We start from the raw sequence: 17,830 nt of genomic DNA on the forward strand, positions 1-17,830 counted from the left end.
GGCACCCCTGGTGTATATATATAATATATACAGAGGGTGCCAAAAAATGCATACACATTTTAAGAAAGGAAAAAACTGTATTAAAATTGTAAAACTCAATATATACTGATAGCAAAAGATGTAAACAAGTCTTGTGTATACATTTTTGTACACACACACACACACACACACATATCAATTAAACAAGAACATATGCTATTGTGGGCTGAATTGTGTCCCTCAAAATGATGTTGAAGTTCTAACCCACAACACCCATGAATGTGATCTTACTTGGAAATACAGATATTTGCAGATTTAAATAAGTTTAGATGAGGTCATACTCAATTAGAATGGGTTCTAATCCAATATCACTAGTGTTCTTATAAGAAGAGACACTGGGAAGAAAATATGTGAAGATGGAGGAAGAGATTGATGGCCACTAACTAGCGGCAAAGAGAGATTCTACACAGAATCTCAGAGGAAGTATGGCTCTGATGACACATTGATTTTGGGCATCTAGTCTAGAACTGTGAGAGAATAAATTTCTGTTGTTTTAAGCCATTCAGTAAAGAAACCCACCACGTAAAGTAATTTGGGATTTCTTTACCCTGAAGCAAAAGAGTGCAATTGAAATGATTCAACCAGTTAAGAAATGAAGTCAAATCTGTAGTTTAGAAAGAGCATCCTGTTGATGGTGAGGAGAATATAGTATAGTGACTAGATTATACTTTCTTGTATAGGGTGAGGAAATGTAGTGTAGTGAAGACAGTATGCTTTCCTAGATATTGTCATATCTCCCCCCAGAATGTAAGTTTTGGGAGGGCAGGGACTGTGTTGTATTTTTTATGTCCATGCATATATTTCCAGTATCTAGTACACTGTGAATTCCTAAATAAATATTTTTTAAATGAATGAGTAAATGAATGAATGAAGGAACTATTTTTAACAATAACCCCAACAAAAGTATAATTCCTGAGGGAAGAGATCTTACTCAACTTTGTATCCTCAGTACCCAACATAGAGCAGGTTAAGAGAACAAATAAACAATGTTCAGAAACAAATTAGTTTGTCAAAATTCAACTGTGAAGTAGCTCATTGCATCTCTATTGTATCATTCAAAGGGGAGAAAAAGAAAGACTGTGCGTTAAATCTTTTAAGCAATGCCATGCTTCCATGTGGAATTAGATTACAAAACACAGAAGGAAAAACGGCCAACTCCTGGTTTCTGACATCACCACCTTTAGAATAACTGGTAGACATTTGATACTAGTGACTTAGGTCACAGACAGAGATGGAGAAATAATCATTCCATTCAATTCATTTCAAACTACTCACCACAGGAATTATTAAAAATGGAAAGACCGTCTTTGTTAGAAGTGTGTTTCATTTTAATGTTGCCACAGTATCGACATCAAAACTCCATGATCCAATTTATTGCTTATTTCTTTATTGTATTATTCATTTAAAAACAATATTATATAAGACATTACTTGAAAGGAATTCTTGTTTTTTTCTTTTTGGAATACCTTATTTTCTGAAATAGCAATAAGCAATATTATAAATATGTAGATTTATTGTAAAAGAGCTGGTTTATACTTGCACTTGGTCTTTTTCATCAACATACATTAGGTATCAACTGGTGAATTTCATTAATTATAAAAATAAAACACACTTTTCTGTATTTGACTTCAAAGTAACCTCAAAATTACTTTTAACAGCAGTACATGGTTTACCTGTAAATTTATGCTTTTCTCTCTCTCTCTTTATATATATATAACAGAAACCAGCTTTGTGCTTTACAACAAATATAAATGGGGTAATTTGGATAATGAAAATAAATGAATAACAGCAGTACTAATAGAGCTGATCCTATTTGTGATGGCTCATTAACTCTGTACAGGATGCAGTTCACTACCCCAGATCAGAGGTTGATAATGATACAATGCGGAGTTATTAGCATAGGAAGGTTGCAATAGGAAATTAACAGAAGGTCTGTTCATTCATTGGGAAGTCATTATCCCCTTTTATATGTATAACCACATTAGAACATGCACTCAAAAGAGCCATAAAAATGAAAAGTCAAAGACAAGAAGTAATTTGGGTGTTACTAACAGCATTACCACAAGTTTGTATTTGTCAAGGTCATAGCAAGCACTTCGATGCATTTGATTGCTTAATCCTTACAGCAAACCTATCAGGTAGTTACAAATACTAACCTCATTTGGGACGGAAGAAACGGAGTCTAAGGAACTTGCTCAAAGTCACACACCAATAAGTGGTGGAGCTTAGATTCCAACTAGGTAGGATGACTCCAGAGCCTTTGTTCCTAACTATTCTTAACTATGACAAATTGCCTCCGTAGTCCTGTCTTATCTCCAAGCTCAACTAGTCTAGAATAATAATGAGCAAATAAAAATCCCAGTGTTTTAGTCTGAGATGCAAGGTGGGGAGCGATACCAACAAAATGACTCACTGGGGGCTATAGGAGGGAGGAAAAGGAGAGAGTGTGGTTTGGAAAGATATATTAAGTAAACCTATTGCTGTCCTATATAAATGATAGACTTAAAGTTGGACAAAATTTGGGTCCATGGGAGATGCTGAAGAAATAACATAGGGGCAATTAGGTAAGAAAAAGAAAGAAAAGGTATCCAGGTTGAAAAAGAAGTAAAACTGTCACTATTTGTAGATGATATGTTTTAAACAGAAAACTCTAAAGACTCCACCAAAAAACTGTTAGAACTAATAAATGAATTCAGTAAAGTTGCAGAGCACAAAATCAATATAGAAAAATCTGTTACATTTCCATACGCTAATAAACTGTCAGAAAGAGAAATTAAGAAAACAATTCCATTATAATTGCATCAAAAGAAAATACCCAGAAATAAATTTATCCAAGGAGGTTAAAGACCTGTACACTGAAAATTATAAGACCTGGATGAAAGTATTTGAAGACACAAATAAATGGAAAGATATTCTGAGCTCATGGATTGGAAGACTTAATATTGTTAAAATGTCCATACTTTTAACAATATCAACGTGATATATAGATGATGTATTACAGAATTGTACTCCTGAAACCTATGTAACTTTACTAACAACTGTCACCCCAATAAACTTTAATTAAAAGAAAGAATGTTTATACTACCCAAAGTGATCTACAGATTCAACGCAATCCCTATAAAAATGGCATATTTCGCAGAAATAGAAGAATCAATCCTAAAATTTGTATGGAACCAAAAAGGAACCTAAATAGCCAAAGCCATCTTGAAAAACAACAAAGCTGGAGGCACTATACTCCGATTTCAAACTATATTACAAAGGTATAGTAATCAACAAAGTATGGTACTGGCATAAAAAGACAGACACAGTGGAACAGGATAAATAACCCAGAAATAAATCCATGCAAATATAGTCAATTAATTTACAACAAAGGAGATAAGAATATACAATGAGGAGAGAATAGTCTCTTCAATAAATGAGTTAGGTAAAATTGGACAGCCACATGCAAGAGAATGAAGCTGGACCTATACCTGACACCATACACTAAAATCAACTCAAAATGGATTAAACAGTTGAATGTAAAACCGGAAACCATAAAACTCCTAGAAGAAAACACAGGGAAAAACTCCTTGACATTGGTCAATACCAATGACCAATTTGACACCAAAAGCAAAGGCAACAAAAGCAAAAATAAACAAGAAGTCTACATCAAACTATAATAAAACTCTAGGCAACCTACAGAAGTGGAGAAAATATTTGCACATCATATCAACCCGATAAAGGGTTAATATCCAAAAATATATCAAAAACTCATATCACTCAATATCAAAAAACCACAAATAATCTAATTAAAAATGGGCAGAACATCTGCATAGACATTTTCTCAAAGAAGACATACAGATGTTCAACATGCACATGAAAAGTTGTTCAACATCACTAATCATCAGGGAAATGCAAATCAAAAACTTCAGTGAGATATCATCTTATACTGTTAGAAGGGCTATCATCAAAAAGACAAGAAATAAAAAGTGTTGAAAGGATGTGGAGAAAAGGGAACAATTGTATACTGTGTAGAATGTAAATTGGTGCAGCCACTATGGAAAACAGTATGAAGTTTCCTCAAAAAAATTTTTTTTATAATACTATCATACGATCCAGCAATCCTAATTCTGGGTATTTATCCAAAGGAAACAAAAACATTAACTCAAATGGTATATGTACCCCCATGTTCATTGCAGCATTATTTACAACAGCCAAGACATGTAAACAACATAAGAGCCTATGAATAAATGAATGGATTTAATAAATGTGACACACACACACACACACACACACACACATACACACACAAACACACAATGGAATATTATTCAGCCAAAAGAAGAGAAGGAAATCTGCCATTTGCAACAACATGGGTGGTCCTCGAGGGCATTATCCTAAGTGAAATAAGTCAGACAGACAGAACAATAGGGTTGATCTCACATGTGGAAAAAAAAAAAGGCAAACAAACAAAAAAGACAAACTCGTAGGTACAGAGAACAGATTGGTGGTTGCCAGAGGTGGAGGGGGGTGGGCAAAATGGGTGAAGGTGGTCAAAAGGTACAAACGTCCAGTTATAAAATTAAAAAGTGCTGGGGATGTAATGTACAGCATGGACTATAGTTAACGATACAGTATCGTGTATTTAAAAGTTGCTAAGAGAGCAGATCGTAAAAGTTCTCATCACAAGAAAAAAATTTTTGTAACTATGTGTGGTGATGAATGCTAACTAGATTTATTGTGGTGACTATTTCACGATATATACATATATCAAATCATCATGTTGTACATCTGAAAATAATATAACGTTATATGTCAATTATATCTCAATAAAAATAAAACAAAATGGAAGTTATTTTACTGTCTCGTATGATTCTCTAATATTACTGAATAAGGATAAGATATCTATTATAAATAGCAGTGATTCTAGAATATTCCTGAAACACATTCACAACAAATACAGATTAACACATTCATGATCTTGGGATAGTCCTCAGGTTTCAATTTCTTCCTTTGTGAAATTGCAGTATCTGTTAATTGCTAAAGTAGCTCCTGGCTCTAAAAGTCTAAGATTCCATAGTTTGGGTTAAGAGTTAAAGGTCCAATTTTGAGAAAATGATTCTTAGTAGCATATTAAAGAGTTATTATTAAAATAATCGGGTGCATATAAATGACAAATCTCTATAGTTCTGCTGTCATTTTCTATCAAGGTCAGATGACATCCAAAGCTAAATATTTTCTTCTTTACAGTTTATCATTTCACTCTGCCCTTCTGAAAATGTATGTACTGCATTTATAGTCCATCTTTATTCTACTATCTTCATGCTATTTTTCGTTCCTTCCATCATTTTATAAAATTCAAGTAGTTTTGGGAGCAAGGATTAAAAATTATATCCATTACAAATTCATATTACGTTGTAGTTCTCAATCCCCTGAGCATGATTAATTTTATTTATTGCTTTCTACCCTCTGCCCTAGTTATAATCAAAATGAAAACTCCTTCCTGGTTTTAGATTTAGTTTCCTTTCTGTTTCTGCTGTCACTGCCCTGGCCCAGGCTCATGCTTGGCTTCACCTTGGCAGCTCTGAGCGCCTCCTTTTCAGCTGGTCTGATTAGCTCCAGGGCCTTCCACTTCAAGCATCCTGTACATGCAGCTATATTAATTTTTCTACAGCAGAGCTATGATTATGTCTTTTCTCTACTAAAGCTCTTTCTGGGTCACTCACTGTTTACCTCAGTTGTGTCTGCCATTCAAGCATCTATGATTTTCTCCTGAACTACTTCTCTCTCTTCTTACTGTATACTTGGGGGTGGGGGGTGGGAGAGGGTACCCTGCTCTCCAGCCAAATTACCTCTTAATGTCTAAATGCAATCTGAGTTTTTCCATCTCCTTTACCTTGCTATTGCCTCTAACAAGACAAATAAATGAAGAAAATAATACCAATTATAATTCCTATGTATAAATCACAATTCTTTTCATATACTCTATAGTGTACATTTGGCACTAAAATTAACAAGTCATGTTCATAAGAACGTTAGGGTCACTTAAGGAGGCATACTTCTACTTGTAACCGAAAGCCCAGCATTATTATTTCATATTTACTATACATAAAATTTATTCTTTCTCTGCTGAGATAGGATTCCCTTTCAATTGCCAAGGTACATGAGGCCAACTGGCAGGATTAGTCTAGGAAAAAAACACACCATGTTGAACTCCCAAGCAACAGAAACAAATGAAACCTAATTTGCTGATCTGTCTTGTTTATTTTGGTTCATTCATCAGTGTAATACAGTAAAAACAACTTTAAAGTAGATTATCAAGAGACCTGAAATGCAGTCCCATTTCTGCCATGACCAGAAATATAACTTTCAGGAAATCACACAACTTTTCTGGTCTTCATTGTTTTTGGCTTTTTTTTTTTTTTCATTTACAAAATAGAAATCTGTCATGCTTTACTCAAACAGTATACATACATAAGGAATTATTATATTATTTGCCATTCCCTACAACACAACCTCTTTTCTATATCTATTTGCTTTTCAATTCTCTATTCCCCCCAAATTTTATAGACTCCATAATTCCATTTCAATGCTACTGAGAGTCCTAGAGAAGAAAGCAAACATCATATATCACAAACAATGTTCAAATACTTGTATATTGCTTTTTATGATATTGATTAGATCATCTCTTAGGCCTTACCTTTAAAATAGTAAGATTCTCTATTCAAATTTCTATCTGAAATTCACATATCTCTTGTACATAAAGAAAACTTCAGGTATATAAATATTCTCTCCATCCTCCTATCTGAGAAGTGTTTGGACAGGCCAAAATTGCCCTGTCTCCCGATTCTAGACCTCATGATGGTTTAGCATTTCTCTCTCCCTCTCCTGGAAATAAAACTTTGCAGGACATCGCACATCTCTTGTAGTAATTCTCACTACAGTTATTCCTTTTATGCCGAAATGTAGATTTAGATTTTAAATAAACATGTGAATTAGAAACAACAAATTACTGAAGCATATTTTATGTTAATTTTTATACTGCCAGTTATGATATTAGAGATTCTGAAGAGAGAAAAATTCCCACCATTGTCTTCTTGGGAGGGAGAGGCAAAGATTCTCAAAATGTCCACTTCGTGAAATATAAATGTACACGGTCACGTATAGCACTTAGGAAAATATAGCAACTGCTTGCTTCCAAACTAGGCTGGTCATCCTAATCTGAAGACTGGAATTCAAAATCAAGATGGCAAACATACTAACTCCCTTCATCTTACTAACGCCCTCCACAAAGCAGACATTGATACATTGATACCAGACATCAAACCTGTTTGCTATCCCTGCTTCAAAGATTTACCTGCCTGAAATCCGACCTAGTGGACACTGCCATCCGTTTCTCTACAGTTTGTCTGAATTTTTAACAAAATTACAGTTACCATAAAGAAACAAGTTCTCCTACAGTTTACGTGGAGATTGTAGAGCCAACCTCACCTGAGTGATTCTGAAGCTCTAAGCAAATGAAAAGTGACGCCTCCAAATGCAAACACACACACACACACAAATGCATTTCAGGGAGAACCAAGACAGAGGCAATTTCAGAGTCTAGTCCAAAGGTGATATCCACTTTTCAAGAATTTTTATTCTTCCACCGTCAAGTGAGAGTCAAGGAAAGACATAAAAATTCCAGCCTACTTTCCCTTAATACAAAATACAACGCTTGTAGTTTTCACTGAAATGAAACCTCCATTTTCAAATGTATCATTATAAACTCTAGAAAAAGTGACCCCGAAGGATTCAGACAGCAGGACTGTATTAAAACTACTTACACAAAGACACTAAAAGCTTGTGGCAAAACAAAAATGACAAGAAGCCAGCACTTACTTGGCATAAACCACTGATGCACATATCCAAAGATTCAGTGTAGCAACGAGTCCCATCTAAGACCTTGGGGGATAGTTCAACAACCAGGGCTGTTCCTTTGGCCTGGCACTTGAGCGAACATGGGTTGTCGGGGTCATTCGACACGGGAAGCCATTCATAGAACTGGCCGTGGTACTTGACATCATTATGGGCGGAGCATTGCTGAGCTCGGAAATCACCTACTTCTGGTGGGCAGTCCTGGAGGAGACAGGGGGGAGAGACACACACAGGTTAAGAGGGCAGCCCCAAGCAGTCAACAGGAACAGGTTTGTGGTCTGTCAGATCTTTGAAAACAAAGCAGACATTCGGGTCATTTCAGATGGATTCCCCCCCCTATCGTCTGGGAGGTCATATGCTTGTTTGATTCTGAAAATGTAGAGATTTCAGAAAGTAATCACTGTGAAATATATTTTCTGACAGAAGTTAAATGGGAAAGAAGCCAACATGAAATAGATCTGATTAATATTAGCTGAGAAAGTAGCTGCTTTGAAATAAATTTTCTGAAAGATGTTGATTGGATGGTCCATGGATTCCACATTGTAACATTATTTTGATTTCCTAATAATTTAAGTAGAAGTTACTAAAGTCAGAGGGCTAGCTGAAAGCATCTCTTTCTGTTGGTATCAAGAGCTATGACAATATTTTAGCACACAGCAGCAAAGTTATGGTAATTTCATTCAAAATTTTTTGTGGGGTTGTTTGTGATTTTTTTTTTTTTCTGAAACTCAGGCTGCCCAGTATCTAGAATTAAACATGGGAAATACAAATGAGAAAACATTATTTAGACATGAAATTCTTTAGCTTAAGGCAGCACGGCAGAGTGGAAAGGTTTGAACTTTCTCCTCAGATGGGAGTGTGGCTGCGCAATGGTGGGTCTCTCTCTCAGCCAAGGTTTCTTTATGGTTAGAACAGAGACAAGAATAACACTCAGCTCTCAAGGTCGTTCACTGTGAGAAGTTCAAGAGTGTACGCTGTCCAAATCCAGGCACGAGGGAGACAGTACATAGGAGCAAACAGAGTGATTATCTAATGAAGCCACCGAAGAGAAAGAGTTGGAGAAAGGAGAGTCTCTGAATTTGAATTTTAAATAATATTGGCAGAGACCAGTGGAAAACAAGAATGTTTGAAATGTATATTTGATAAAGGGCATTTTAAAATGTAAAACTGTAACTAACAATGGCTATTATCTAATGAACGATAAACCAGTGAAATCACGTAAGATTTAACTTTAAAAAGGTAAATATCACCTATTCCTCGTACAGGATTTTTGATAGGTCTAGTCTGTGCTACATGTGTTCAGATTAGGATATACTGTACAGACTACCCATCCGTGGAAAGGCTTTTATTATAATTTTCACCTCAAATAAGGAATTGCCATGTGGTCTTTAGCAGTTCCTGGTTACTACATTATCATATTTTTAAAGTTCTCTTATATGAGTCTTCACTCTCTGAAAACCTCTTTATATCTAAATAAGCATTCCGAGAATAGCATTGCTCTATTTATGAAATGGAATTCCTGACTCTTTTCTCAAATTCTAGTGGCACTATGAAGAAGCACCGAAGGCTCTAATATTTGGGGAAGCATATATTTTCTTGGCGAGATGGGGTACAAAAATTAAATACTTAAGACAAACAGAAATAGCTCAAAATATAAACTCTCAAGGAATTTTATTGTTAGTATTCCATATGTTCTCAGAGTTAATAAAACAGTACTGAAGGAGAAGAATTAATTTATTTCACACAGGTATACGTACAGGTACCCAATAAGACTTAAGTGATTTTGAATATTGTCTGAGGAAAGTAAATTAAAATTCATTACTTATTAATTTCTTTAATGATAGACTACAGTTTAAAACTTTTAAGAAAGATAAATAAATGTGCGTTTTACTTTGTTTGTTGATATTGACTTGTTTGTTGTGAGAAATAAAACAAAACCACAACCTGCAGAACGATGCTATGAATCACAAAACAGGTAAATTACATGATAGTCAACACAAACTATCTAAACTTAGATGTTTGATACCAGCTCTTTTCAGAACATGTGTTCCAAGGTAAGAGTACAAGCTGATTTAATATTAACTCTTCATGGACGTATGTTCCAAAGACAAGACTGCTAATTTACTAGATAACAAATCCTACCAGTCTCTGCCTAGTCCTCACTTACTAGGTTCTGTCCTAAAATAACCCTCTGATTTACCACAGCCCCCAAACTCTACCCATCCTTTCCAGAAATTCCTCCACCTGAGACACTACAGAGACTGTCAAGGTGCTGCTTCCCCTTGTTTACCAAGTTTAACAAAACCAGTTTATACAATCAACAAGTTTCCTTGGTGGCCATTGCATGGGAGTGCCCACTGTTGAACTGAGAGTTTAATCAATAATGTTTAAATAAAGTGTTTTCAGTTGCATATTACCTGTCATCCCAAGAGCCATTTGATTAGTCAATAGTACAGAAGAAATATTGAAGTAGATTCAGTAAAGCAGAACATCGAGGAAATTGTTTAGAATGGTTTCAACTTCCTTTCAAAATTACCTTTACCTTCTTTATCTATATATAAAAACGAACCAGCGACAGGGAATTTCAGAATCAGGCTGAATCACCTCTGTATTAAAGTAAGAAGGGTAATGTGTAATTAAGAGACCTCTTAGGAAGAACCAGAGATAATTTTCCACATTTATCCAATTCCAAGAGAGTGTCAATTAGATTTTTAACTTGATGTCACAGCGTCCTCGTGCTGACATAAAACTCCTACTGTCTCTTAGGAGTCCCTTCTGTTCAACAAAATGTGTTGAATCTTCCCATCTTTACTAAGATAAATAAGGCGCAAAGGTAAAATTAGTAAAAAGTGACGTTAAAATATTAGGACTTATGGGTTTTCCTTGCTGTGACAAAAGCAGTAAACTTATTTAGATACTTCATAGAGAATCAACAAGCAGGCAGGCGTTCCTGTTCAAAATTCACCTGTATATAATGGCTGCAAGAACACCTGTTACAGGTTTGCTGAACTTTCACAACTGGAGAAATATCTCTGAAAATAATAATTTTTGTGAATACCTTCACTCACTTTTGTCACTGCTGTCTTTCCTTCTACCCGTGTTATTGTAGGGGTGGGAAACTATATTTTGCTAAATTGAGAATGAGCTTAAAACCTGGAGTTCAGAGTTGGAAACTGAACTTGAATCTTTTTAATGTTTGAGTTTATTTGTACTTGGCAAAATGCAACTTCCTGCTTTAAGAAAAAGGACTTAAGACAACTTATAAAACAGGTTCAGAAAGCTTCTTGGACATCAAATAGCTCTTACAAAATAACATTTTGATGATTTAAGTGTAAATGAATTAGAAACATATGAATCAAATTTCCCTTGAAATACACATGTTTAAAAATGAAGGAAGGAGGGATTTGGCAAAAGTTTCTTTTGTTGAACCCAAAACATCTCAAGCATAGGTCAAGACACTCAATGAACTCCTGGTGCATCTGGGATCACCCAGCTGCAGGAGTGAAAACTCAAGCAAAGTCATCATAGACTCTTGTTCCACACGTATCATCATAACTATGACAGAATAACCCTTATTTGTACAGAGATTTATCACGTACAAAGTTTTTAATTATAATTTGGTCCACGAAATCATTATACTTCCTGATCTTCCTAAGAGTCAGATTTAGAAACTGATGTCCTCACTGCTTTGAAAAATATTTAACATCTTCTCCTGGGCATCATCTTTGAAATATCAGCTTCTGAAGAGATGCTTTTTGATACTATGTCATCAATTCTGACTATGAGAGTGGTTTTCCTCAGGATATATGCTGAATGTAGAGTGTACTAAATACATGCAATGTGAGATTTCTACTCTCATAAAACCTTAGTGGTAGGACTCCTGAGTTTTCAATTGGGATATTTAAAACAAAGAAGAAAACAAATTATTATTTATATACTTATGCACTGAAGTTGGCTCATAGGTGGTAATGAAGAAGACAAAAATCACAGAAAAATCTAGTGGCATTTGAACCAAGAACCTGGCAAAAAACATGATATGGGAAGAATGCACTGGACTAATGAACCCTAACTTCCAGCCTCTCAGATATCTGCAGGAACACCATCCAACAGGAGTAAAGCAAAAGAGAGCAAAATAATGTATTTCTTGGTGTTCTTTTTCCAACTAACTCTAATACGTCTGTGGATTGACAATTCTGTGTCAGACTACTGAGCTAGGACTGTCTCACTCTGAAAAGACGTATTTTATTTAAAATAGTCAGATGGGCCTATGAATTACTGTAGTTAGCCATTTAACATAATGTGATTTTTCTCTCCAATTTTTAAGCACTCAATCTTAACCGTGTCAGTTTTCTTTTTTAAAAACACAAAAACTAAAATCTGACCTTTTATATTCTCCCATTATAATTCATAAAGTCCGTGGAGTCCTGCCATATATGAATCCAATTCAAAACATTTTCTGGTTAATCAACTAGCCAGTGGGAAAGATAAGATGGATCCCAGATGTCCCCCGATGATGATAGGTGGATCAGATTACATTTTGGGACAAAAGAGGGTCAGGCTTCCCAGAGTTTACTCGCTGGGTGAATTGTCAAAGATTGTATCTCAGCAGTAAGGTGGCAGCATCTGAAAGGCCTTTAAAATGGTCTTGAAAAAATATACAGAATATAAATTCAGGGTCAGGAGAAACATTACTTTTTCTTTATTATTTCTCTTTCTAAAGAAGACATTCCCCTTCCTAAGGGACATCCCTCTGCTTTACCTTTATCCTTAAATATTCAGTGGTTGTCTTTTTCTGCTAATTTTGCTGTTTTACTAAAAGTTTTATGAGTGCCTTGATATAAATGCCTTATTCTGATTCTATGGCTTTATTTAAAGAGTCACTATTAGTATCTGATAGTATCAAGAAAACACTAGGAATGATAGGTGACCACACATACTCTAGTAACTGAAGAGCTATCCTTCTCACGGCATTTCCCTGTCTTGGACTGTTCTTCTAAATTCTGTTCCTCCCCTCTATCCACCCTAACCACTCACCTTCCATAAAAGCGACTGTGCAAGAACACAAAATTAGAATTGTTTGGTAAAGCATCTATTCTATCCTCCAGCAAGTTTGGATTGCTATTTTAGGATGTAAACATATATAGAAATGTATAAGCTACTTGGTCACCTTAGAAAATCTTATTAGTTTTAAGTATTACCCTCAAAATATTAGGAACCTTCAATGTACTGGTGGTAAAGCAGGAAAAATTACCATAAAAGTTCCTCTACAATAAATAGATGGAGGCTCTGGAAAATATACCCCCTAACGCTCTCAAATCACTTAGCACGTTTAAATAGATGGTGGGCTGCCTCTTTTATATATTTTGGTATTTATTACTTGGGTTTCTGCTTCTTTTATTCAAAGTTAAAATGAAACCACTAAACAATAAATATTCACTGGTGTAATCCAATCTAATACTATATTTTGTTCTCAGAAAAATAATCAATGTTTCAGTTTCCATTTCCAACTCAGACCCTCTCTCCTGAAGTCGACTCAGACTATACACAACTGTTTCTTCACCATCCAATTGTCTAAGACGTCACACACTCATCATGTCGAAACCTGAACCCCTGACCTTCCCGCCTCAATCTGTTTCCTCTGCAGCCTCTACCATCCCAGTCAATGCCAACTCCACCCATTTCAGGCCCCAGATCTTAAAGCAATGGTCCTCACACTTAAGTGTGCATCAGAATCACCTGGAGTGCTTGTTACAAAACACAAGGTTGCTGGGGCCCCACCCTCTAGAGTTTTTGATTCAGTAAATCTAGGGTGAGGTCCAAGAATTTGCCTTTTTTAACAAGTTCCCCGATGATGCTGATATTGCTGGTTTGGTGACCACTCTGGGAGCCACTGCCTTAGAAAATGATGCTTGCCTCTCACATCCAATCCATCAGGAAAGGTTGACTCTGCATACAGAAGTATGCAGAATCTGACCATAGTCCAGTCACGTCCTGCCTGCATTATTACAGTAGCTTCCTCAATGACCTTCCTTCTCCCATCCTCGCGCTCCTAGAGACTTCTGTCAACAAAGCAGCCAGCACGATCTTACTAGAGCATAAAGCAGATCATGCCACCTCTCTGTCACAACTCTGCAATGGCTCCCCACTTCACTCAGATTAAAAGTCCAAATCCTCATCTCAGATAGAAGTAAAGATCTGGCCCCGCCCCCTCCTGTTGTCTTCCTTACTCGCTTGGCTTCTGCCACACTGGATTCCAGGCTACCTCTTGAACACTCCAGGAGCACACTTATCTGAGGACACATGCACCATCTCTCCCTTCTGCTGGGAATTTTCTTTGCCCAGATTCCAGGTGGCTAATTACTTCACCTCCATCAAGTCTTTGCTCAAATATCACCTTTTACGAGACCTACCTTGACTTCTCTATGTAAATCTGCAACACCCGTTCCCACTACTGATTCTTTCTTATCCTGTCCATTTTTCTTGTTTTTACCACATTTAATCATCTTCAAGTACATCATAAAATTTGCTTGTTATGCTTATTTTTTATTGTCTATCTCTTTCCACTAATGCATAAGCTCCACGAGGACAGGGATCATTGACTCCTTGGCTTTTGATTATATACAAGTACTCAAATGTTTGTTTTTTAAAAATGAGTGATGAACACAGTGAATAAATGACATAGAAGTCATGGTTTTCACTGTAGAAACCCCAATCCTGTTTTCTAGAATCTTGCAGAAATCTAAATCTTGACGGCTTTCCAATCGAGAAATCTTAGAAAATCTTGAAATAGCCATTTTTTTCCTTTTAAAATATATAGATTTACAAAAATACTTTGCATTTCAGACATTAGGAAAATTGAGTGGGAATTCTTGCCCATTTTCTGAATAGGCAGATTGATATTTCCTCCTCCATGTAAACATATTTAATAGGGTAATATTAAGAAACATAAAATGTGCTGAAATAATTTATTATTCAATAAATAGCTAGACTTATGTAACTTTTATATAATACTCAGTGCATGCATGCACTATAAAGCACTCATGTTAAGGTATCAAGCTTTATCCCCCAAATTTTGGCCACCTTCTTATACTAACATCAACATTATCATTGAAAGCATTTATTTGTGCAAGACTGCTAGCTGCTATGTCAAATGAAATTAAACAGAGATAGTCCCTGCCCTGTCTAGACAGTCTGGATGTAGACAATTCTATTATATTTCAAGAACATAATATTTAAATCTCTAACACATCACTGTGAGTGCAAAGAACAGAAAATGGGGTTGATTTTGGAGGGCGGAAGGTAAGGCATTCTTGGCTCATTCATCCTCCTTTTTGAAAATGCCAACAGACTTCCTTGGAACACTACAGTTTCATGTATACATACAAGATATATTCAAGAGTCCTTGTTTTTGTTTTCTTTTCCCTGGTATAAAAGATTTATGGATTTTCTTTATTTTCCTTTTGAACTGTCAATACTTTGGGAAAATAACTTATTTAAGGGAAATAAATAAGTGCCCATGAAAACAAATCATTAACCATTTTAACACCTTACCATGGATCTGGTTCCTGCTCAACCAAATAACATCTTTACGGATTGATCCTGTGAAATAACATGGAATTCTGCAGTTTATTCAAGCACTGGGTGCACCTTGCTCTCTGTACCTAAGTGAGCACTGCTTACAGGGATGTTAAACAGCTCTAAACCAGTCCATGTGCTTATTCAGGTCCAGATATAAGAGATTCAAAATGTATGATAAATCATTAACCTCACCCTCTTAACTCGATAAGCTCGTTATCTGAAAACAAATGCTTTGCCGGGCTAATTTTTAATGTCTCCAGGCATCTGAGAGCTGATCTAAGTAAAAACACTTAATTTTAAAAGTTGATTTTTTTTTTTTTCCTATGGGTAGCTTTTATTTCAGTGCTTTTAGTTTTTCTCTTTTGAACAGCGCAGACTTTTGGAATCCAATTCCCCAGAGGTATTTGCAGGACTGGTTGTAGTTTGTCATGTTAGACTCTTAAATTCTCTCAATTTTGAAGATATTCATTCTTTGAGGTCTTTTATTATTTTTAGTCTGATTCTTTGAATTAGTTCCAGTTTAGCAATATCTTTTCTTAAATCAGCATTTCTGACTTTTCACTGTTTTTTAATTCTACTCTAAAATAAATATTCTTTCCTCACCCCGAAATTAGCATATTTGAAGCAGTAATCTGTAGTCCTTTTTGGAGCACAGCGTACAATTTCATTTTACAAGCACACAATTATACAGTTCTTTGTTTTCATACTGCATTTACCAAAATATTTGTGGTGGAGAATCAGGTTAGAGGAAGACTGGTATAAGGGAAACATTTTAGCATGTAAATACTTACACTGTTACTACTTCTTAGGTCTGTTGCATAACAAGTTCATTATGTTTCTATTTATAAGTGGGAAAGGGTAATGAAGCTTGCTATATTACAAAAGAGAAAATTTGGAGACTGAAGTTGTCTCCTGGAACATGTGGTCCTTATGCCAATCAACAAAAAGAAAAACACCAAAAACCGGAAAAAGACACTGTCGAGAGCAATTCAAAGATAAATATCATGTCACGTAATTCAGAGAAGACCCCAGCATTCTCTCTTCACTTTCTCTCCCTGCCAGTCTATAAACAACTACCTAATATCGTCTGCAGGCTTCACTTCTTTCTGGCTATCCCTCAATCCTGACAGCTGCCTGTGATCCTGGCACTGTATCTAATTAATGCTCCTTTTTGGAGGCATATAACACAGTCCCATGAATGAATTGAAATGCATCTCGGTACTCTTTTGGTCAGATCTTTGTAGCACACAATTTAAGATTCACTTGAGTCAGGTCCTACAAGACAGAGTCAGGCTTCTATTTGAATTATTATCCAGACAGTTCACTGTAGAATGAAACTAGGACTGAAGGTACTCTCTCCTGGGAGAGGGACCCAGGTCTGTGAATAAAGGAGAAAAACATGTATCTATTCTCCAGTCAATGGAATGGAATAGTCTCCTCTCAGCCAGATTCCTTTCTGGATGGGAGACTGTAATCCTGACCACTAACGCAAGTCATCCTGGCAAGAGACATGATGCTCTTTTGGGCCACATTTTCCAAAGAGAGAAAACAAGAAACAAGATGTTCCCAGACTGTCCATGGTACCAGTGAAGATTAGCTGGGTCTTTCCTTATAAACTTGGAATGAGGGGAAAGAGGTAGGGTTACTGTAGATAAAATGATTGAGAGATTAATGACCCTCTCTCTTCCCTGCCTAGTCTCTTTCCAACTTCTGGAGCAGAATTCCTATTCTGACACCCAGGTTCTTGGTGAATGCTACATAAACTGATCCTGTAAAAGAAGTATCCTCTGAAACCTTCATCATGGGAATGGTGCCACACCAAACATTAGAACTCATGCTCAATAAATTAGAGGATACTTATGGTAACACCAGGAGAACAGTTGAAAGCCAGATTATTTTAGAAAAATCTGATAGCCATGGAAGCAGAACAAAGCAGCAAGGAAAACAGAGAAGCAGTGAAGGGAGTTTCTTCTCTAGTGGGGTCAGGCAGTAGACCTGGATGGAAGGGAAACCTGTTACAGGCATGTTGCAGGGAAGAGTAAGAGACTCCCTTCCACAACCAGTATCCTTTCACTCGGGACACTCCGGTAGAGCAGGACCTCAAAATTATTTGCTCTTTTCCCAATTCCCTTTCTAAATTTCCCTGTTTCCCCTTTCTCCCTTCCTAGGGGCCTGGAACCTACATGATGTCCCTAGTCATACCTCTGCTTTCTCTTCCCATATTCTTAACCTCCTCTTTCCCCTGCGTAAGACTACAAATCCATCACTGTTCTTTTAATGCTTCTCTTACCAACTTTCAATTTACAGCCATAAATTG

The 17,830-nt window shown here is 36.1% G+C and overlaps 1 protein-coding gene across 2 annotated transcripts in view; it reads right to left on the bottom strand.

The window, feature by feature from the left end:
• ADAMTSL1 (ADAMTS like 1) overlaps positions 1–17,830 on the bottom strand; it is a 385,708-nt gene that overhangs the window by 275,623 nt on the left and 92,255 nt on the right. For both annotated transcript variants that reach the window (XM_081066820.1, XM_081066819.1), the window contains exon 4: positions 7,900–8,136. In XM_081066820.1, the coding sequence (XP_080922946.1) occupies positions 7,900–8,136 (237 nt within the window). The remainder of the gene's footprint in view (positions 1–7,899; positions 8,137–17,830) is intronic.

This window comes from Rhinolophus hipposideros (genome assembly GCF_964194185.1).
Source record: "Rhinolophus hipposideros genome assembly, chromosome: 11".
Lineage (NCBI taxonomy): Eukaryota > Metazoa > Chordata > Mammalia > Chiroptera > Rhinolophidae > Rhinolophus > Rhinolophus hipposideros.